A 23,764-nucleotide genomic window follows, 5' to 3' on the forward strand; every position below is an offset into this window, starting at 1 on the left:
ACACATATGTATGACACCTATATAGGGAAACAAATGCCTTATGGACAATAGCACAACATTAAGGACAAGTACAAAACACTAAATAGGTGCAAAAAAAACAAAAACTGCACAATTACCATACACAGACACTACAAATTAACAGCAACAACTTGGCTCATTAGCAGATGCTCATCTGTAAAAATGTGTAAAAATGTGAACAAGATGTTTGTTGCGGACATTACTGTGAACAAATGAGGGTTGCTTCTTCCAAACAGTGTACTCGATTGTAAGACACAGAGAGTTGAAGTAATGTGTACAGTCATTACTGTGCATGTAGTGGATGCAGGCCTGTATTGCCCATGGGGAGGATTGAGTTGGTCTGGGTGTTGTTACAGTTCATAGGAGGGGTGTTGTTTATTTTATTTTACATAGTATTACGATTTGACTTAGAAATGTCTTTACTCTAGGATTAACAAAGTTCTGTCTTATCTTACATGAATATTGTTCTCCACTGTGTAACATATATACAAATACAATATGGGATCAGTGCTGTATGCAATGTAGGGATGATAAACATAACGAGGCCATCAACTAAATCAAAAACAAATGTAACTATTTCTATTAAATTAATCTTAAATTTTGATTGAATGTAGAGAAATCCAACTAGTCCAAAGCACAATTTTTGGTTTAGCTACTCGCTTCTAAATAATCATTAGTTCATTGACTGCGGTTCACTGCCTTTGTCACAGGAAGAGACCATGCAGGCATCCTGTGGGGGAGCTCAGTGGCTAGTGCTCATTAAACATTATCATTTCAAAATATGGACGGGTGTGAATCTGGCGTATTTTTAATTTACATTTGTCTTTGTTTAACAACATTCAGCATTAGGAACGTTATCAAAATATAATACTTAATAATATGTAAAATAGCCTGTTGAACAGTGGTACATTCCCACTAGGCTTCCTTTGCTAAAGAGCAGCAAAGGTTTCGTCCTCCAGCTAACGGCCACAGCCATGGCGTCAACTGAGATAGCAAGGCAAGCGGTGAGTAGCCCGTTTTTATCAGGATGCTGTTCTCACTGTCATCACTCATCTCATGAAATATCTTAGCTAATCTCAGCATATGTTGAAAATATATATTTTATCGCGTTCCTTCAGTGAGTGCAATGTGGAGAATTAGCTGGTCGCCAACCGTTTTCCTGCCTTTATTCCATCCAAAATTCAGTGTAGCGTAGCTAAATTAGACCAGTTATAATCACTGGTAGCTATTACAAACCCTATTATGCATTTCTACATATTCTAAAACAGCCAATTTTAAAGTAAGGCCCAGGGTTGCTCGGTCGTAGCTCTCTGTTAACACATTTTCAATCTAATATTTTCAATTATATAAGCTAATGCCTGCAAATTTCCTATGCTGGTATCGTTAGCTAAAATTGCCTTTCAAACGAAATTTTGTTCTGTGAGGTGAAATTTTCTAAAACTGTGTAGTACAATCTCACGTTAAAATGATAACGTATTACTGCCATCGGTAGGCCATTCATTCTGAACGCCCCCATTTCAGTACAGCTACGGTGCTCATTTCCGTTGTGTTGTTTCATGTAAGTCCCGTTAACTTTGAGTCGGGCGTTGTCTGGTGTACATAGGAAATGTTGCTAAAACAGACTCTAGCTGCTTATAGGCATTTAGACCTACAATTTGAAAAGCATGTGTAAAGTTTGCTTGGTTTTTGTTTTGGGTTAAAACAAAGAGAGGAAGCCACTATACCCATAAAGAGTGCTCGGAAATAGCAAGGTTTTTGCAATTTGATGTCCCTCTGCGGCTCTGTGAATGAAAACCCGCAGTGTGTAACTTGGCTGTGAGTGTCTTGAAAAGCAGGAATGGTTTCAGGAATGTTGCACTTGCAGCTGAAGAGTATAGGCTGTTTGTCAAGTAACATTACCCCAAATACTCCTTCAGCTGTTTAAACCCAATTTCAACTATCCAAATAATCCACAACTGTTTAACACCAACAGGGTGTCCAGTTGTTTTAAACTGACCCTCTAATGGAGCGTTTTTATCTACAATCCTTCACCACAGTGGAAAGCAACACTGTGTTATGTTAAGCCACATAATGGCAGGTTGGCTGAGGTTTAGCTGGTTGAGAGCTCTTGCTTATGCCATATAATCTAAATTCTTTGCTTTCCTGCACCTCATAATGTAGACGTAGGCTGCAGAAATGAGATTCACAGAGATGGAGGTGTTCACTGCCAGCCACACGCCCACACACACATGTAGCAACAGTGCTTTTACACTCTGGTTTTTAGTGTCACTCTAGTCCAGAGATGGACTGCACAATAATGGTAGAGTGAATGGAAGTGCGACTGGCCAAAAATGGATAGTTTTAGGGTTCAAATCAGAGTGACGCCACAGGACTACACAATGCTGTCTATGTTAAGAGCTATGGCTCTTATTTTGTCATTTTTATAATTTCACATTACTAGATTTTAAATTATATATTTACTCTCAAAGCTTTTTGTTGTTTTTACAGTTATCTTGATATCAACAGTGACACTTTTCCTTATAAGTACATTGTGGTTTTAGTCTCGACTAACTGTCTCGACGGTGGAAAGAAAGTCGCAGCTCAGGAAACAGGAAGTCAGTTGCACCTGAAGTCAGTCTAACATGGTCAAATACGGTGGAAATTGTGTCTAGCTTGTGTGTTATTCAGTTATATAATGTTACTTTTTCAAAGAACGACAATCACCAAGATGAAAATCGAAATTACAGAGTGTTAAAGGGTGTCTTGTACATGTTTTAAAGTGTGAGAGCATGGTTTCTTAACAAGGCATATCAATTCTTAAGCTGTTAAGTTATTGCTAAGTATTTACCTGATGTTACATGTTGATTTAATTTGTTTTTAGGGTGAAGGGGCTCGTGCTGTCCCTCTGGCAGGCCATGTCGGCTTTGACAGCATGCCTGACCAGCTGGTCAACAAGTCTGTCAACCACGGATTCTGCTTTAACATCCTCTGTGTTGGTGAGTGTATCATGCGAGAAAATGCTTTTCCTCTTCCTCCTCAGGCTAAAAGATGACTTAATGAAAGTCAGGCTTTATCACAAGATGCAAAGCAGTTTCCTCAATATTTGAGCTGCTTAGATTCCTCAATGTTGGTTACTGTGATGAGTATGATGTTCTCATTCAGATAGGAAATTCAGAAGTGTCTACAGGCAGTTATTTGATTTTAGTATGACATTATTCATCAGCAGTACTAGCAACAACCTTATTTATACTGTATATTTGAGTATCCTATGCAGAATATAAGCCTCTTGCAAGATTTATTGGTCAGTGATGAATGTTTGCCTGTACATTTGATTATATATTGACAAATGAGTCACTTCAGCTTCATTATGTGCTAGAATTATTCACTCACATACACTGAGCCGCCAGTTTATTAGGTGCACCCAGTTAAAACTAATGCAATGTAATACAACAGTCCTGCAATAAACCATAACTTTTTGAAGGAGGTAATGTTAGGTTTGTGTGGAAGCTGTTTTAGAGGGATATTGATTCAATGTTATGGTCATTTTGGAAGCTGTAGCTTCTGATGCTGTTTAAGCACATTACGTTATACAGATGGTGTTACCGATTACACTGGCCGTTTTACAAGAAAAGACGAGTCAGCTTAATATCTGTAAATTAGAAATGTGTAACCGGTTGATATCCAGTGTTCTACTTCATCTGCCTTTTGTTTGGTAATGTTTTATTTCTTTTTCATTTGTTTTAGAATATACAGACTTGCAGAAAGCAAATTGTTGTAGCACTTTCTGCACTCTTGATTTATAGTTTATAGATCAACTTTGCTGATTTTGTTTTTACTTTTTACTACTGGTTAGAGAGCAGTAGACAGTGTTCACCATTTCTGTTTCTTTAAGACCTTGTATGCTATTTATTTCTGTGACATGTTATTTAGAGCACTAGTAACATTAACACAATCTGTGTTTATATTTTTAAAGATTTTGATGGTAGGAAATGCCTGTCGGCCATTTTTAGTGGCATGGTTTTGATCCCCCTCCAAGCTTAAAACATCTCTGTTATTTTGTGGATAAACTGAGGCCATTTTTATTTGTGTTGCAGTAAAAAGTGGAAAAGGCTAACACTTGTGTTTTTTCATAATTTAAAAAAACTTAGCTGCATAGCTACCTTATTATGTTGCCCACAATCTGATTTTCTTAACAACCTAGACAAGCATTAGTACAATCCATTAAAGAATATGGAAGAAAAGATGATGCAGGAGACTAACAGCTTTTGTTGTCTTTTTTAAGTAGTACACACATTGCTTGAGGCAAAGAAATGTGGTCTTTTGGATTTATAATTTGGTTGTAGTCTAAAATTATGTAGTGAATAAAAAATGTTAATATTTATTGTTCCACTGGGCTCAAAAAATCTACATTTACACACTTTTTTTGTTATTTGTGATTTCATAAAAATTGTTTGGAAATGTTAGACATTAGTTTATATTGTAATTTCCAACATGGGCCTGGAGCTACTCCATATAAGATACCAAATTGCCTTCAGCATGAGAGACATCGCCACAGTGACTTAAACTGAGCTTAGAAACAGCAAATAAGACTTGCTGCAACACATACTTTTTAATTCTGAAGGAAAGATTGGAAACACTGCAAGATATCCTACAAAAAATGGCTTAACATGCTGAGAGTGTAGGTCAGGCCATGATGAATAAAAATAGCTTTTCTTACAGAGGCAGCGCTGAATCTGAGTCGTCTGACAGCGAATTGATGTCAGAATACATTAACTTCTGTTATTTTTGTGCATCCTAACATTTGAAAATGATATATTTTGTAGTTTGTATCTTTAGAACGTCATATTGAATCTACGCTCGCTCTATTAAACACAACTGTAGTCTTTCTGTTTTATTTGTTTTATTAAATAGATGTTCAATAAAAGCATCTTACTATCCGTAAGCTGACAAACTTGTTTAGAAGTATGCAGGCTCAAATGTTTTACATTTCCCGCTAAGTGTGAAGGAAACCACCTCACTGATTTTAATCATGTAGTAAAAAGAGCAACCAATGACTGGGCACAAGATCAAGATTTGTAGTGTGTCCCAGTAACAGACACACTTTTTCTGTGTAACCTAGGTGAGACGGGTCTGGGGAAGTCCACTCTGATGGACACGTTGTTCAACACCAAGTTTGAGGGGGAGCCCACCCAGCACAACCAACCGGGAGTCACACTCAAGTCCAACACCTATGAACTGCAGGAGAGTAACGTGCGCCTCAAACTGACTGTTGTTAACACCGTGGGCTTCGGAGACCAGATCAATAAAGAAGACAGGTAAAGAAGTCTGGACAACTGTCACATCTCTGAGAGAGGGAAAGGTCTGATCTCTGCTCTCTGGGTTATTTTATATTTTGTCCTTGTGAGCTTTATTGCAACTTGTAGTCAGAAATCCAAAGTTGACTGTGCACACAGCGTTCCTGACATACAGAGAATCTTGTGAGTGCTTTAATCCTTCCCAGAGCTCACGTTTCATTCAATCTTGATCCTGCAAACATACCCTTAGGATGTGGAATCAGGTCTCCATCTGAAGTAATTTCATAGTATCAAGTCAAGTTTAAAAGCATAAATCGGATGTAGATGGCTTTCTTTCCTGGTTTGAATGGTATATCACAGCACTGGTTCTGCTAGATTTTGTTACCAAGCTTGCCCTCCAAGATGTAATTGCCAACTCTGCTCCTGAGGCAAATTTAGGGAGAGAATAATATCATGTGTAAGTTCTTTATAATGGGAAGGCTGCGCTTGTTTCCAGGTTTCACACTCCACTATACGAGTAGGTATCAGATTCCTACATAAAGAGGAACCATTAAAGGGCACATTGTGCCTTCATGTAATCAGTGTAGCTGCACTTCTGATATGCTGTAACTGTAATGCTTTGCACAGATTCAGATGACTCTAAAAACACTATAGTTTAGTAGCAGAACAGGACATGTTCTAATACACAGAATATGAGTGAAGAAATGCTTAAAATTATCCATGTTTCTGTGTTCCCTTTACTGACAGCTACAAGTCCATTGTGGAGTTTATTGATGCCCAATTTGAAGCATATCTACAGGAGGAACTGAAAATCAAGCGCACGCTACACAGCTACCACGACACCCGCATCCACGCATGCCTATACTTCATCGCTCCCACCGGACACTCGCTCAAATCCCTGGACTTGGTGACAATGAAAAAACTTGATAGCAAGGTGAGATTCACTTCACTTTATCAAGCTATTATCATCAGCCAGAAGCCATGTTTATATCTTTAAGTTAGCAGCAGAATTTGTTGTTGTTTGATGTGGAAGCTTGGGGATATGAATTCTTGGTGTTATCAATCAGTTCCAGATCAATCCCAGCTCGTGTTGGGGTTTGAAAATGATGTAAAAGCATTATACAGTTAATTTGCAGTTGCATAAGATTTACAAGTTTATTAGCCATGGTGCCTGAATTGTTAATTTTAGCATTAAGTGAGAAGGACATTTGCTCTGCAGCAGAATGACGTTAAAATAAAATGATAAAATAACAGTTACAAAGCCTGTCAACATGGATTAGCTTGCTGTAGCACGTCAGAGATATAGTAGGTAAATCCCTTGGCACTGCATTGCTGTTTGCAGCATTTGATCTATCCACTCTAGTCATGGGTCATAAACCTTTTTCAGGGCTTCTGCCTGCATGTAAATTGGCTCTGGTCTTGTTACTGCATCGGTGTAGGTCAGCTGTGAAATGTAGTCAGTTCAGTGACTGCTGCCTCGTTTTTGTGAGGTCCTTTCCACAGTAGCTTATTTGCATGGACCTCCTGGCTTTTGTACAAAGAGCCAGCTCAGTGTTTGCCAGAGCAGCTGTGCCCTCCAGCAAGCGCTCACAACAGCGTGATCCAGAGCAGAGCCTCCTCTGTTTACACATTCACCTAGGGGGGGCGTTCAAACAATACTCTGCTGAAGTGTCTTTGAGCAAGATCCTCGCCAGACTCGGAGATCCAGTAAAATATTTTTGTTCACATGACCCTCAGCATCCCTTGCTATCAATTAAAGGGGCCCACATTTGGAGAGCAAATAATGTGGGATTGTGTAGGTGACATGGCACTGCCAAAATAGTTGTGTGGGAGTGGGAGTCTCATTTTTCATCAGCCAGTTGTAAGTGCATATATGAGAATGACCCTGCCTGTTATTTTCCCTCCTCCCTATCTCTGTGTGTTTCTTTTTCTGTTTAGATTACATGGATAGCATAAATGTTGTTGAAATCATTTGAGCCTGAGTCGTAACACCATGTTTGGAGAGCTTTTATGTGCTATAGAGCAGGAGATGGGAGTCTGGTGCTCCCTTTGCTGCTTGTACTATTTTTATCCATGTGCTTAAGAATGTGTAATTGTCTGCATTACACAAAAGCCTGATTTACAGAGATCCTGGTGAAAAGGGCACTGGTTATTCAAATTAGTGCTACAGTCATGGGCAAGCAGTGATTGGAAGTGGTAAAAGAAATAATTAGAGGTATATTTTATTCTGTTACTTAACCTGAAAGACCAGAATTATTTCATTTGTAATGTGTTTCACCTTTTGGACCTTTTTAAAAATACACCAACTCTTTTCCAAATTTGGACTACAGAAATGGAGGTGAGAAAAAGTTACCACTGACAGACAGTTAGAAGCCACTCTATATTTAGCTGCATATCTGAAAGCGCTGTCTACACCTTATCATCATCATTTTTCAATTTGCAGGTCAATATAATCCCAATCATTGCCAAGTCAGATGCCATCTCCAAGAGCGAGCTGGCCAAGTTCAAAATCAAAATCACCAGTGAGCTGGTCAGCAATGGAGTGCAGATCTACCAGTTCCCCACTGATGACGAGTCTGTGGCAGAGATCAACTCCACCATGAACGTAAGGCTCACAACTGGTTCTCTATCTGCATTACATGCATTTACACAGAATATGGTGTAATGGTGGTGGCATGAAGTCATGTCATGTTGGTAAGACTGAATCCTCTTTTTAATCTTTAGGAAATACATCTGCACACATTATTCGTAGTTTCTAAGTTCAACATAAATTCTGTTATGTGGTACCGGCATAAACAACATGTGATGCAGAATCAGGACAGTCATCGTCTGTGTCTGCGCAGGCTGTCAGGAAGCTGCCCCACACGGGGAGGAGCGTGTTCAGAGCAGCACAATCAGCCCGCTCACTCTGCAGGAAGCCTGCAGTGTGGGAAAGGGCCTGTATCCACTGACGGATGAACCAAGGCTTACTTAGCTGTTCATGATGTCTCATCTGTGGAAATGCCTTAACTCTCCCTAACTGACTGTTGCCTCTCGGCTCTTGTTGTACAGTCTGACCTTGTCATACGTTTTCCTTTCAGAGCTGTATCTTGGTGTCTGTGAAAAAACAGCTCATGTAAATACAATAACACATTCTTCTCAGTGACGTTACAACTTCTTGGGAATTAATCATCAGCTGTGTGTAGGCTTTGTCCTGATGTGTAAATGAGATAGTTGTAGTAATACTTAGTATTTTTTGAGTTAATGAAATGTTAGTAGAGCTGCAGCGAGTACATGTGCAGTTTTGTTAGGGATAGATGGTGGCTCGTAGAGAGAATTTTAGGTGAACCCACTCAGGTGTTTCAGGTTTGACAGTATACGATATTGATTTTCCGTCTGCCCTCACAGAGCCATTTGCCGTTCGCTGTGGTGGGGAGCACAGAGGAAGTGAAGATTGGGAACAAGATGGTGAAGGCCCGGCAGTACCCCTGGGGGACCGTGCAGGGTAAGCCCGGGTCACATCCTGTGCAGGAAATGAGTGTGCTCCCTCTCGTCAGAGCTGCTACCGCTACTCCCTCCCCTTATATTTCTCCTCAGCTACATCAGCTGCTGCAAACTAGTTGATAACCAGTTATATAATCTCATTTAACTGGAGCACCCTCTCTGACATTACACTGTGTGTTAGTGCACCAGCAGATCCTTGCTTAAAGCTCTTGCAGATTTAGTGATTTTATGTCACTGATGATGTTTCAATTGATTTCTTATTGACCTACCTGATCAATCCATAATGGACTGTATGTAATGTATTGCCAGTAGACAGCAGTGTCAATACTTCTGTTGGCTCATAGAGGATCTGAAATGTGTGGGAATATAACTCAGGTTACACTGATTTTGAGCTATTTGATTTGATTTTCAGCCTCATACTGCGCAGCTTTTAAATGTATGGTGTTATTGTCGTGTGTGTGTGTTTGTGTGTGTGTGTGTGTGTGTGTGTGTGTGTGTGTGTGTACGTATGTAGGTGTTTGGGTGGTTTGCCAGGACAGGGCTTATCCAGCACACAGAGCTTAAATGCAATGCAGTCCACAATGATGTTGACAGTATTGGGTTTGGTTGTGTATAGGGCTGCAACTTTATTTTCATATGCGATTGATCTGCCGATTACTTTCTTGATTAGTCTATAAAAGGTCACAAAATAATATAAAAATGCTGATCAAAATATCCCAGAGTTCAAGGTGACATCATTTAAAAGTCCAGAACCCAAAGATATTTAGTTCTTAATGATATAAAACAGAAAAAGACTGGAACCACAGTATGGTTGGCTTTTTTGCTTGATGACTTTAATGATTAATCAACTCTCAAGATAGTTAATTTTATGCTGACTGACTACTTGATTAACAGTTTCAGCTCTAATTTTGTAATCCAGGAAATTGGATTTAAAATGTATTGTTGTCTCTGAGGTTGAAGTGGTGACTGTCATTTGTTTTCGCTTAAATATGGTATTTGCATCCACTTCAAATGATCAGTGTAGAAACTGTAGCACCAGCACAGGGGAAACTGTGATTTCTAAGCTGTTTACTCAGTGTGTATATGAACACCTTCAAACAACCCTAAAGCTAAGTTAGCACTTTCACCTCACAGTCATTGTTTCATTTGAAATTCATTGTGCTGCATTACAGCCAAAACAATGAAAACCATATCACTGTCCTAATGCTTACGGACTGCACTGTATAATATTTCTAGGCGTAGGCTTTATTTGACATTGGGTCTGTTTACCACAGACTGACTGCGTGCATACATGTGTACTCACATGATGTCACACGGTCTGTGGGAGTGTGGTGCTCAACTCGGTCAAGTAATAAAATCAATAGAGAAGCCACAGGAAATGAGCACTACTCTGTTTTGTGTTGGTGCTGCTGGTATGAATGGGCCTATGAATTCTTCTACATTAAATTAGATTATTAGCTGTTACACAATATGAACCTTAATAGATCCAAGTGTTTCTGATTCTGCTGCTGTGCTCTGCAGTATATTTAACCCATAATGAGCAAGATACCATCTAATGTGTTATGTAAAATGTGTCATGTGTCACTATGATGTGTCTTATCACAGTGGAAAATGAGAATCACTGTGACTTCGTCAAACTGCGAGAAATGCTGATCAGGGTGAACATGGAGGACCTGCGAGAGCAGACTCACACACGCCATTATGAGCTCTACCGGCGCTGCAAGCTGGAGGAGATGGGCTTTAAGGACACGGACCCTGACAGCAAGCCCTTCAGGTTGACTTGGATTTTCTTTTATCTTCTTGCTTTCTACCCAGTTTGAGTTTTTGTCTGCTTAGTTCATGTTGCAAAGTTCAGTGTAGTGTTTTTCTTATTCATTTTTATTTCTTTTCCTCTGCTAGTCTGCAGGAGACGTATGAAGCTAAGAGGAACGAGTTCATGGGTGAGCTGCAGAAGAAAGAAGAAGAGATGAGGCAAATGTTTGTCCAAAGAGTCAAAGAGAAGGAGGCGGAGCTTAAAGAAGCAGAAAAAGAGGTATCATTATTTCACTTGAACCTTACCCTATCGTGAAACCATGCACTAATCTTTGTTTGAGGTCTCTGTTCCCGTCTTCATTAATACAAAATTACATTTCCTCTGTCCCTGTCATGTAGCTGCATGAGAAGTTTGACCGTCTGAAGAAGCTCCACCAGGACGAGAAAAAGAAACTGGAGGAGAAGAAGAAGTCCCTGGACGACGAGCTCAACACGTTCAAACAGAAAAAGACTGCGGCAGAGCTCTTGCAGAACCAAGCTCAACAGGCAGGGGGCTCCACCACACTCAAGAGGGACAAAGAGAGGAAAAAGTAAGTATTGCTCTCTTTCCCCCTGTGTTTCTATCCTTACACCATAGATGCAGGAGACCACTTTTGCTTGTATGAGAATCGGAAAAGTCAGCATGCTATGAACCTGGGTGGAACAAGGCCTTACATTACTACACAGACACATATAAATTGTTTCTAAGCCGTTGGGGTTCATATTTTATACATCATACTTTATTCCTTGCCAGCAAAATGTGTAGCTGTGTCCTGACAAATATGTAAACTCCTTGAGCTTTCAGTCCACAATGTGCACATCTGCTGCTGAGGGAGGTTTATTTTGGTCTGTGCCATTAATATCATCAGTACCTCTTGTTTCTCTGTCACCACTCATTTATAAACCACCTGAGACTTGTATAATTTCTAAATACAGCAGATAGAGCCCCTGGCTAAGTCTAGAAATTCTCTCAGACTCTCACTCTGCCCTTTATATCCGAAAGGCAGATGAATGCTCTAGTTTAGGCTATAATAACAGAGAATACAGTTTGGCAAGCTGACCAGAACTTAAAATCCATTACCAATTTGGAAAATTAAGAGGGGCAGAGAGGGGGAGTCTGGAGATAATTACATGCAGTCCTCATCTAAATAGTTAAAAAGCCAGCTGTTGGAGAGTTTGGTGAATGAATTCCAACCAGAAATCATCACTCTGCAATTAAATGTTGCTGATGGCTCAAGCAAAGCAGGTCGTGAAATTAGATAATAAAAAAAGATTTGTGTAAACAACTTTATTGCAATTTGTTACTAATTACTCCATAGTTGCATTAGAAAAGTAGCTGATAAATGAAGTCAATTTTTTTCCAGATCACAGTTCGTAACTGTTTCGGTTGCGTCATTGAAATTTCATCAGTTAGTGTCTCAATGGCCAATACCCTGGTGTTCATGTGTCTGTTAATCTCTCCATTTCTTGGTATTTCTGACGTTGATTCTCCTGTTCCCTCTAACAGTTGATGTTAATATGTTTTAATGAAATCATGACTGTACAGGAGGCAGTGTTTGCAGCCAGGTGTGTTCAAGTATGGTTGCAATGTGCTGCTGACATTGTTGGTCCCTTCATGTTGGTAATGAACTCCTGGTTCTGTGTTGAAGCTGATGTGACTCCGTGCCTGTTAGAAAAGGAAGAAGACACTTGCACTGAGAAGGTTCTTGTTGCTTTATTTTTCTTCCCTGTTAATGTATTCTCTTCACAGCCAACTTCTTCTCTGTATGAGCTCTGCCTGGAAAATTTCTCTTCTAAAAGTGGCAACTGTGCAACTTTAACTTTGTCTGTGGGTCACTGATTAAAACAGACCACAGAGGTCTTGCACTTGAAATGTTAACTGAATAATAATGATGTTCATGTGTCAGGTTACAGTTAGTGTTTTTTTCAGTCCCCAGCAGACACAGTTATTGATTACTGCCTGTTGTGTAGATGTGAATCTGTCTTGTGAGTGCATGTGTCACCTATGTTGCATCCATAATGTTTTCCAGTTAACTCCTCCTACACTTGATGCATGCTGCATGAGGCACCTTTCCTGGTAAGACTCCCTTCTTGAGTTACACCACCACGAAAACAGCTATGAAAAATATAAATGAGGTATCACTGATTGGTTAGACAGAAATCTATAAATGAATAAAGAAATATTTTTAAATGCTAGCTAGAATAAGATGATTATAATTAATTTACATGCTGAAATAAAGCTCCAAAGGCAGCATTTCAACCCTCAATATCTAATCCAGTATATGGATGCTCTCAAAATTAGAGTTGCAGCAATTAGTCCATCAAAAGAAAATTAATCTGCAATGATTTTGATATTTGATTAATTATTTTTTTAAACAACAATGTGAAAACGAAATCTAAATTCACATGCAGTTGATTTTCCCATTAGAGTTGTTTAAATGTAATACGGTCTGAGAAATGCGTGCGGTGTTGCAATACTACATTGTATCATTGGTAACATCCGCATCCATCATATCCTCTTGCTGGCAGTGTTTACTATCCCTGTGCCAGCTTCTAAATCAACCACTTTATTATATCCCCACACAAGCATTTGATGTACTTCCCCATCTGCCTCCCTAAATCCACAACAGTCTCCTTTTTGTGGCCCTCCCGGGTCCTTCCCCACCCGTTCCTGCTCTCACACAAAGAGCCATTCAAGGCTGAACTGGGACTAACAGGTCACACCAGAGGAGCAAACAGCCTCAGGGCCCATCTCTGTTTATAGACATGACATGTTTTGTTGATCTCACAGCCATATGACGACCCCCCCCTCAGCCACCTCTCCCTCTTGAGTGGATACAAAAGCAAAATCCACAGAGAGAGATGCTGTTGAGGCCCGACCAGTGGGGAGGGTAGAAGTGAAGGAAGACATCTGTCTCGCAATCTGTAAACTCCTCAAGCAGCGCAAGACTGTTACAACAGATGAAAACAAGCTGCTGTTTGATGATACTGAGCAATGAGGAAGACAATCGGACTCATTGTTTAAAGCTCGGGGACTCAGGAGCAAGAAAAAAAATCATTTATTAGTCTGATTCAAAGAAGGAGATGATTGTGCTTGCACCCTCACCTCTGTAAACTCGAACCTTTTGAGCTGCCTTGAAAGCATGATGTCCTCTAAATACCATCTGTTGTCACTAATGTTGATGTGATGTCACCCATGTGAAATAGTGTGTGTCGTGATGATGTTTTAACTCAAAGAAAGCAATAACAGCCCTTCTCTCTCATTTCCAGCGTAGGATCCCTGTAGAAAAAGTGCTCCCTTGTGGCCATCCTGCTGTGAATGAGTTTCCACCCCATCATCCTTTTACTGTACCCCTTCCCCACCCTCACCCAACCCCCATAATTCAACCCTCCATGTGCCCCTCTCCCTTGCTCTGTGGAAGACGCTGGGCATTGCTATTAGTTTTACATCACTTGTTTTTGCTGAATGATGCTTGTGTATTATTTGGTTTGTACAAGCGATTATTCAGCTTGTCTTTTTATACAAATTGACAAAAAAAAAATGCATTCCGTATTTGTTTTATATTCAGTGATTCATTGCATGATGGAGTGAGCTTTTTTAATATTAACATACATGACTACTGTTGTGATGAGCAAAAATGTATTGAGTCTAAAGAGGAACATGCATCAGACACTGGGACCTGAGAGGTGTAGCCAACATGTGGTCAAAGACCTGCCGTAGAGTACAGTGAAGAAAGAATTAAGACAATTGAGACTGATGCAAGGATGGATTAAGCTGATGTTAACTCAGTGCAACAGCAGTCTCTGCAATAACTGTATACCTTGAGACTGCAAACAATTATCGACATTTGTTAGTAGTTAGTAATGAGTTTATAATTGAGCTAGATTAAAGTTATAATCCTTAAGATTTTATTCTTGGTTGAACTGGTGAAAAGTTTTATGAATTATAACATTAAAGCTTCCACTAGTTATTACCACGGCCAGGTTTTGGACTTAAAGTAAAGACTGAATTGGAGATCTAGTTTTCTATTTGGTGTTTATGTCCCTTTGCTGATGTTGTTTTACTTTAGTCTGACGCATGAGTAGATGTGAGCCTAATCTCTTTGCCACTTCTCCCATACCTCATTCATTGTCATGTGTTATGTGCATATTTGTATTAGCTTTCACATTTGCACTTTTTTTTTTTTTTACACACAAATGTGATGTTTTTTTTAAGTATATATTAATGTTGTCAGTGCAATTGTAACTTTCCTTTTATTTTACTTATTATGAAGGCACATTTAAAATCATTCATCATGATGTCCATTGTCCTGCAGGGACCAGAGTTGTTGTATCAGTGTTACGCATAAAAAAAAAAAAAAAAAAAAAAAAATATTTCAAAAGAAAATAAAGGCCAATTTTACACCAAATGTTACAACTGTGGCCATAATCATTGTGTATGACACATATTGTTGTAAATTAGGAGGTTAAAAGAAAGTTTAGTGAACCTCATGGGTAAAGTGGGTGTACAGTGAATGAATGTTGATACCAATAAGCTTTACTTTGATGATGTCCCCCTTTTTTTCACAGCTTTGGTTAACGTCTCAAAGTCAAAATTTTTTGTTGCTCTCGATCCTATGAATTCAAAATCTTCAGGTATGTTTATTTCCTTTTGCTCGGAATCACGGAGCATCTGTCACCTCAGTTATTCCTTGCCTTTTAACCACTTCGAGGTTCAAGGTCGCTTTTATTGTGTTGTGAAAGAGAAGGTTATCTTGGATTGAAGCCATCTGCATCAAAAACACGGCTTCCACATGACATCAGGGTCAAAATGCATCTAGAGTAGAGCCGTTCCCTCCTAATGCTCAGCTCACTGGTCTGTGTGGTTTCACTTTCCTTTGCAGTAATCCCTGGCTCTGCACTGAGTAGGTCCTCAACCCTCAAGCTTTGCTAAGGGACCGGCCATTGTGGGTACTGAGTACCTCAAATGTGACCAGAGACTTTGTGGACACCATCCACCAGGGTTTCTTAATCATTACCTGCTCAGTAATATGGGTTAATGTGTATTCATTGTTTCACTGCCGCTCTAACCTCACCTTGAGCAATCTAATTCTTGCTTTATTGCCTCTGCTTATGCTTATGTGTGTATTGTTTTGTGCTGTGACTAACATCCTTTTCCAGTTGTGATGGAGATTTACATGCACACTTGTTCTTGTGTTGTAATAATTGAATGGCACATTTACTTTTAGATGAACCACGGATAAGTAGACAGTCATAGAATCAAAGCATATCCTACCAGATTTATTCACTCTTATAAAAATTCACACAGCATCGTCAGTGGGCACAATATCTTCTCATTATTAATGCTTGATGTATTGTTTGATTGACTGTAGAACCATAGGGATTTTACTACTTGTTTTTGTATTTATGATCATTTTCTCTCTGATATCAGATGCACTTCTAATTCTTTGACTCTGGCCCTTAAGTTTTTATGAGCGTTTCTGCTTTGCCAACTCCTCTAACTGCTGGCTTTCTTTCTCTTTGTCTCTTCAGCTTCTTTTAATCTGTCTTGACCACCTGAAGAGGGGATTGCAACTTCAGCAAGAACTAAGCACCCTTTACCTCTTCCTGTTTTTCTCGCTGTATGAACCTTTTATATCCCCCCCGCCCCCATCGCATCTCCTTTTTGTTGAATATGGCCTTATGTGGACTCGCATGGTATTTCTGACCACCTAATGAAGCTCTAAACCAGTTTGGCAGGTTGGGAACCGGGCACAGTTTAGATCTGCTATTATGTCTTAATGTATATAAAGCGACTCTTGTAGTTCATAGAAGTCATCAGTGGGGGTTTACACATTTCCAGGACTCATAGGTTGACATCATTATTTGATCTCTACTTGAAATAAAATTGCAATGATCTGCACTATGCACTCATCTTTTCAATAGGATTCTTAATACAAAGCTTAATACTAAAACATCAAGGCTTGTTGATTAAACAAAAACTCATGGACAGAAGCACTTAATGCACTGTGTGTAATGCGTTTTAAGTATAATGAGTAGACCTGTTGCTTTCTTGAATCTAGCTCAGTTAGATATTAAAATCTCCTGCTTTCAGGTTTTCTGAATATCGAAATTAAACAGCAGAATTAAATTAGAGTCATAATCATGCAAAAGCCAAAGCAATATTTATACACAGCATTTAATTTTATGGTGCCCATGTTTACATGTCACTGTTGAATACCATGGAGGTCACATGTCATGGCCTTTTATTACACACTGTGCTTTAATATTCACAGACCTATTCTATATTTTGCATGCATCTTTTTATTTCATTGCTGCTGTGACCTTTGACCTGCTTGTTTTTATCCCCTATTAACTCAGTTTTGCAGTCTATTTGACCTTCAATTCTGTTTTCTTCAAAATGGTGCATATTATTAATGTATATTTGCTCTGTCCTATGATCTCAGCTCCCATTTTGCCAAATATTAGAATAAGGTGGAGTTGAACTGAATCCCAGATAGGAGTATTAAAAAAAATACTCATGCATTTATATAATTTATAAGGATATATTTTGTGTATTGAAGTGGAGACTTGTTGTTTATTACCTTTGATCTTTGGACGTGACTGAGTGTGAAGTAACATTTTGGTGTCAGAAAATGCCATACATTTTTCTAGTATCAGTCATCACCTCTTGTAGTCAAAAACTCGCCCACACTACAAATTATTCAGTATCTTACTTTAGTTTGATTCCATTGATGTACATTTTCAATAAAAAATGTGATCCAAACATGTTAAGCCTTTGTCTTTCGTTCACGGTGTAGAAAGCCGGTGGTTGACCCTTCTCATAATCTTCATTACCTTCTTTTTGACAGTTTTAATGTTCAGTCAGTTCAGCAGTTCCTGTATTGTGAAGTATTTATTTAATCTATGAAAGTAAATCAGGAACAGACAGGAAATCTCGAGATGCATTATTTCCGGCCAAAATGGCACCTCAGACTAGTTAACACATAAAAATCATTAAAGCACACATAATTCATTTAGAGCATTCACATATAGCACAATAAATACGACCTTAGGGGCATAAAAGAGAGAAAGCTGACTATAATAAACAGGAAACATTTTTGAATGATGTGTTTGAATCCCTGATATTAATTAGAATTTACATTTTAAGTTTATTTTTAATTATGTGATTTCACCAAACTATTTGAGAATTATAACATGGTTGTATGACTTTTTTTTAGGGGGTGTTAATTTTCTCTTGACCTACATCATGCTGTATAGTATCACTTTGATTACATTGACATTGATTAAGCCACCAAACAGTATAAGTATTTGACCACCTACATTAAAATGTGGCTTACACTTAAATGTATGACAGCACAAAGTCACAAAGAACAATCTTCAGAGACAAGAAAAACGAGGAGTCCTGCAACAGATGGTCTGGCCCACACACGGCCCTGATCTCAACAACATGGAGTCAGTCTGTGATCAAGTATCAGAAGACACTGAGAGAGAAGAACAAGTTCTCCAAGATGCCTGGAACAACCTACCTGCAAAACTGCAAATGTACAGAAGAATTGGTGCTTTAAAAATCAGAAAATCAGTTTATTGCAGTTTGAAGTTGATTGATTAATAAAAATGATTTGAATGCATCCTCATTCTACACTTAACGACTAAAACTATTTTTACACAGAACTTAGGTAAAGCATCTGAACACTTCTTGGAAATGGAGCAAAAAATAATTAATGCAGAATCAGTACACGCAGATATACATACTAGCTGCAGTAAATAGTACTTAATATCATAACTTTGTACTGCTCTTATTGTGATGGTTGCTTTCAGATTGATTGACACTGGTGATACGTACTGTAGCTCGACTCTCGTAGGGCAATATTTTGCATATTGCTGCAGTAAAACGTGTGCTGTATGAGCAGTTTCGTTTGTAAACCACATGGGAACATTACACGCGTGAAGTGCACTGACAGCAGCCCGCTCAGCCTGAACTGTCCGGCGGCAAAGCATTCTGGGTCAGTGCGGTGGCAGCCGCCATGACTTTACTATAGCCGGACCAGAAAATGGATGCTTCCTGCTTCCTAGCTGAATAAGCATCTCTATCACTCAGGAGATTTGAACTAGCGGCCTCGGAAAGTCTCCTAAAAAGACACGAATCTGAATGTAAATTTTGTGTAAGAAGCTGAGTCTGATAGAAAACTGTATGAGCGGCTGTGGCTGCTGAAGTTAGCTAGAGGCTAGCTGGCTAATGCTAGCAGGCACCGGGCTAGCACAATAATAATAATACTCATAAAAATAAATGCACTGTCTCTTGCTCAGCTAAAAGACAGCGATATAAGTTGGACCAAAGGCTACACCCGAAGGTAAGAATATGGCGCAGCTAAGTAAGGAGACATGTTGACAATTGTAATGTTTATCTTTATAAACGTGTTTGCCTATGAGAGATGGACCCCGTCGGCCTACTGCGTCACTCTGTCCAGGCTTTGTGTTGGCACAAAATGCAGCTGTTTCCCCAGCTGTTAACATCATATTTAGTAAATGTCTAGTAGTGTAATACACATAGTCCAGATACATAGTTTGTATTTCAGTCACAGCATGCTGCTGGCAGGGGGTGTTTGTTTTCTATGAAATGTTTTAGCCTCTGTAGGCAGTAAGGAGTGTGAACTTATTATGTCCGGATGTTCGTGCTTGTATATTTCATCCATTCACTTAATACCTGATTTATATCTTTGGCCTCAATAACAGGTATGGCCTGGATTTGATTTGGACGGTGCTGGTGATGGCAGAAGGGACTGACACTGTCGAAATGCCCTCCTTTGACCCAAGTCCTAGTTCTGAAGCAAAAAAGAGACCTACTTCTTCTGATGGCAGTGAGTGTTGATCTGTTCTCTATACATCTTTGTATTCAAATATGCCCAGAAATATTTTATGTCACATTTCTGAATCTGATTTGCTGAAACGTGAAGGTTTGCCAGGCTCACAAGCAGCAGCAGCAGTAACATGAGTTGTGAGGTTGAGTCAAGAGTTTTCTCCAGTATAATTTGTGTAGCACATTTTGTGGTTTAGTGCAAATCACAAGACAAGACAGTTCAAATGTATATTACTTTATTGCCATGTCAACACCGTTGATTGGAATTTTGCAGCTCTTACAACAGACAAGACAGAAATATTCCCAGATAAATGTAAATAGTAAGTCAATTTGAGACTAATGCACATTGGAAATGAAAATGATGAAAAGTAACAATAAAACCAATTAAAAAGTTTCAAAAAATAATAATCAGATCAAATATGATGAAAGGGAATAGAACATTTTAAAATGATCAAATAAAATAAATAATGACCATAAATAAAGGTAAGGTTGACAATATTGTATATTTTTGTTATTGTCAAGAAATCCCAAGAAGAAAAAACAAAATCACAAGTGTTTGTTTGTCTCTTCATACCTCCCGATTCCTTCATCCTGTCTGTGGCTCTCATACATACTGAAGATGTAAATCTCTAAAAATGGGCCACAAATACAAACTTTGATTTTGATGTTATATAATGTCCTTGAATAATGGGGCACTGTTGTTTTTTGCAAGAGAGGAGAAATTTTAGCTGCAGATTTGGTGCTCTAATGAGTATTTACAGCATCAGAAGGTTTTATGTGGGAATGACTTAAATTGAACTACAGTGCTAATGTTCATCATAATGAAGGAACCCGTGTGGCTTGTTTTTGTGCCTCTAGTAGCTTTTGAACAACAGTGCAGGTCTATAGCACACAGCAATATGACATATTAAGCTTTGGCTTCACAGACAATACAGACTATCACCAGATCACTATCCTTCATAGGCTCAGATATGTATCACCTGACAGGATGGGATATAAATGTACATTCGCTTCCTCTATAATTGGGGATGACTGAGGAGGCAAGTGCTCTTTAGTCTATCAGTGCCCACTTTACAGTCTTTGATGTGCCTGCCTACTTAAGAAACAAGGCCATTAAGTTCTACCATAACATCCTGTCTGAAGAAATTACTGAAATCCCACTCTGAAACAAGTTTCATTGAACTTCTATCATGTTGTCAAGTGACTAATCTTTAAGTGCCGTAAGTCAAATCAAACATCCTTTCAGGTTTTTTCTAACGGTTTACCTTTGTGATTTCCTTGTAGAAGACGAGCCCATGAGGAAAATGCCTGTGTCAAAATTTGGTTCCAGACCTCGGTTTGAGCCTGTTCACTTTGTCAGTGGTGGAAGCAGTGGAGGAACCGGCACCGACGAGAAGGAGAACGATAAGGAGCGCAGGAGGAGCGAGTCGTACGGTGTGAGACAGTGGGACTCTGAACACTCCTCCTACAGCAGCACCAGCAGAGCACAGGGCTCCTCCTCCCTGAGGCCCGCTTTTGACAGAGTGCCATCGTACAGTTCTGACTCTTGGGGTTCTCATAGAGATAGAGACCGGGACAGAGACAGAGAGTTTTCTTCGGGTAGTACTAGTGGCTTAGGTTATGGAGGACGTGGCTCCACTTCAAACTTCATGGCAAAAACACAGCAGGACTACACAGTCAAGTATGAAGGCCACACCTCTCGAAGTTCAGACTCTTATTCTCAGCCTCATAGGTACAATGGATATGGGGGAGCGAGCAGATCAGGAGGCTGGGATTCAGGACGTCAGGGTTTGGGGTACGGGTATCAGGACCGGCCATCATCAAGCAGGCCGTTCAGCAGAGTCTACAACAGCCCGGGCAGGAGCAGTCCTACCACGACTCAGTCGAGCTCTACATCGCAGCCTCTTCCAGTATCTCAGTCAACATTAGATGATAAGCAAAGGCTGATTGCCAATGTAGCATCTGCATTGGCTGTTGCTTTTAGGGACCCTATGTTTATGACTGGAAGTGACTCGCCAAACTATAATTTCATGTTGAGCCGCAGCATTCAGGCCTGCAAGACCAACCCTGAGTATATTTACGTCAACCTGAAGGATATTCCTCAAGCTGACCTACCGAAGAACAGGAAAGTACCGACAGATGGTTATGCCTGTGAACTGAGATGTCAGGGTGTGTATCTTGCTACCGGATACTCTGGCAGTAAAAATGGAGCAAGGGACAGAGCCTCTGAGCAGGCTGTAAAACTCTTCCTGAAACCAGTCGAAGTTCGTGTCGTGCAGCGCAAATACAGACACTCAATAGTCAATGACATAGTTGTGTGCCAGATGCACAGCCCAACCCCGGCTTTTTTACCTGCGCTCCGCAACCCAGAGGACAAACCGACGCCCAGCTCTAAGGGCCAATATGAGCCTGACAAACGGAAGCACTGGACAGAGTTTGTGGTTATGGACAATGCTCATGACGCCATCTGCATACTCAACAACTCTGCGGCTTTTAATCGCATGAAGATAGACTACAAGTTTGACCTTCTCCCCAACAACAGTGCTTGGTTGTGCAGCGTCTTTCTGCAGGATGAGTTGGTGGCGCAGTCAACAGGCACTAAAAAGAGCTCAAAGCATGCGGCGGCTGAAGAGGCGGTGAGAAAACTTCGCATGAACCAGGCACAACGACAACAGCAGCAGCAACAGCAGCAGCAGCAGCAGCAGCAATATCAACAGTCACAATACTCCAGAGGAAATAACCAGTCAGATTCTGGTGGACGCTTTGGGCAACAGAGTGGCAAAAAGAAGCATTTGAGCGAGTTGGTTATCCTGGAAAACTCTGACAATGCTATCTGTATCATTAATGACACAGCACAATTTAATAAAGTGACAGCGGATTACAAGTTCACCGTTCTGCCTGATCATCGCTGGAGGTGTGAAGTTTACTTAGAAGGACAGTATGTGGCTGCAGGAATTGGGCCCAAGAAAATAGTGAAGCACATTGCAGCAATGGAGGCTCTGGCCACCTTGAGACAGACGCAGGCTGTGGTCAAATCCAACCTCAGAAAGGAGGGTCACAGCGATGCCATATCCCGGTCCCAGATCCTGGCTCGCTCAGGTGAGGAGGCCACAAGACAGGAGATAAAGGAAGACAATATCGGAAACCAGCTGCTCCGCAAGATGGGCTGGAAGGGTGGCGGTCTGGGCCGAGACGGTGAAGGCATTGCAGAACCAATCAGAGTAAAAGAGCAGTTTTCTAGAGAAGGATTGGGTATGGACACGGACAAACCTGGAAATCAGCTCAGCAAGCGTGATATTGAGGACATCATTCGTAACTACGCCAGTTCAGACCGTCAGGATGACCTTCGCTTCTCCACTGACCTCACCAACGATGAACGCAAACAGATCCATCAGATATCTCAGAAATACGGTCTACGAAGCAAGTCATACGGACAAGGACGACAACGGTTCCTTGTTGTCAGTCGCAAAGTACACAAAGACCAGCTCATCGGTCAGCTGTTGCAGGAAGGACAGGTGGGACGATATGAGCTCGTGAAACCTCAGGCTTCTCACTAATTTGCATGCAAAGCAAAATGGGACAGAAAGGCAAAAAAATGTCATTGGCTTGGACTTCAGAGCAAATCACATTCAAGTGTAACTCCTGTTTATACTTGTGTGTGACAAATTTACAACACACATTAACAAATGAGAATCTTTCAGGTATCACCTGTGGTTTCTGCATTCCTTTGCCATGAAATGTACTTTAGCTTTAGCAGGAGCTGTAGGATAAATAATTTAATGTCTTTTTTTTGTCTCCTGCCATTCCACATCCTATTTGTTTCACATTTGCACAAGCTTGTGTTCAGTGCTTTGTGGTATCATGTCCAGATGATGCTCCAGTTATTTCATGAATTGAAAAAATGACTTAACAATGTTTTTGTCACCAAAATTATTTTTTTGTTTCGTGGCTATTTAAGGAACCAGGCAGAACATGCAGCTTTTCACTGCTCGTGAGTGAACACTGTAGACAGTTGACTCATGAAAGACAAGGATTAGAGAGGCATTTTTATCAAACTGTAGCTAGGTGCTCATACCAGTCTCACTGTAGTGATACATCTCTATTCAGAAATACCTGCAATGTTGTTTGCTCTTTCAACACCTGGGATCATTCTACAAGTACAAGCTGCATCCATGACGTGAAAAACCTTCACATGGAAACTGTAAGCTGTGATCTTTGTTAAATGTCAGATGTGTTGGTTTGTGTGAGTACAGTTAACTTGTCTGCTTGTTTTCACAGCTGTAAAATCTGAATAAATTAAAACTGATCAACAGGCTGAACTTGGTTCAGATGGATATTT

General features: G+C 40.0%; 2 protein-coding genes across 7 annotated transcripts; both read left to right on the top strand.

The window, feature by feature from the left end:
* Positions 1–909: 909 nt before the first annotated feature.
* On the top strand, positions 910–17,331 carry septin6 (septin 6). Of its 6 annotated transcripts, none has more exons than XM_023398053.2 (11): positions 910–1,022; positions 2,879–2,993; positions 5,117–5,312; positions 6,039–6,225; positions 7,735–7,896; positions 8,679–8,775; positions 10,380–10,548; positions 10,674–10,806; positions 10,926–11,116; positions 12,215–12,267; positions 13,836–17,331. In XM_023398053.2, the coding sequence occupies exons 1-10, from the start codon at positions 993–995 to the stop codon at positions 12,216–12,218; spliced, it is 1,284 nt and encodes a 427-aa protein (XP_023253821.1). In that variant the 5' UTR covers positions 910–992; the 3' UTR covers positions 12,219–12,267; positions 13,836–17,331. The 6 variants fall into 6 exon arrangements, with proteins under 6 accessions (XP_023253821.1, XP_023253822.1, XP_023253823.1 ...); XM_023398054.2 differs by having other exon boundaries at positions 13,841–17,331; XM_023398055.2 differs by lacking the exon at positions 12,215–12,267 and adding an exon at positions 12,596–12,642.
* A 1,204-nt stretch (positions 17,332–18,535) lies between these two features.
* Positions 18,536–23,744, top strand: nkrf (NFKB repressing factor). The gene is made up of 3 exons (XM_023398063.2): positions 18,536–18,919; positions 19,302–19,426; positions 20,710–23,744. The coding sequence occupies exons 2-3, from the start codon at positions 19,336–19,338 to the stop codon at positions 22,980–22,982; spliced, it is 2,364 nt and encodes a 787-aa protein (XP_023253831.1). The 5' UTR covers positions 18,536–18,919; positions 19,302–19,335; the 3' UTR covers positions 22,983–23,744.
* Positions 23,745–23,764: the final 20 nt, after the last annotated feature.

Source organism: Seriola lalandi, unplaced genomic scaffold (genome assembly GCF_002814215.2).
Source record: "Seriola lalandi dorsalis isolate HSWRI2012SDOR001 ecotype SW California unplaced genomic scaffold, Sedor1 jcf7180002054972, whole genome shotgun sequence".
In the NCBI taxonomy this organism is placed as follows: Eukaryota; Metazoa; Chordata; class Actinopteri; order Carangiformes; family Carangidae; genus Seriola; species Seriola lalandi.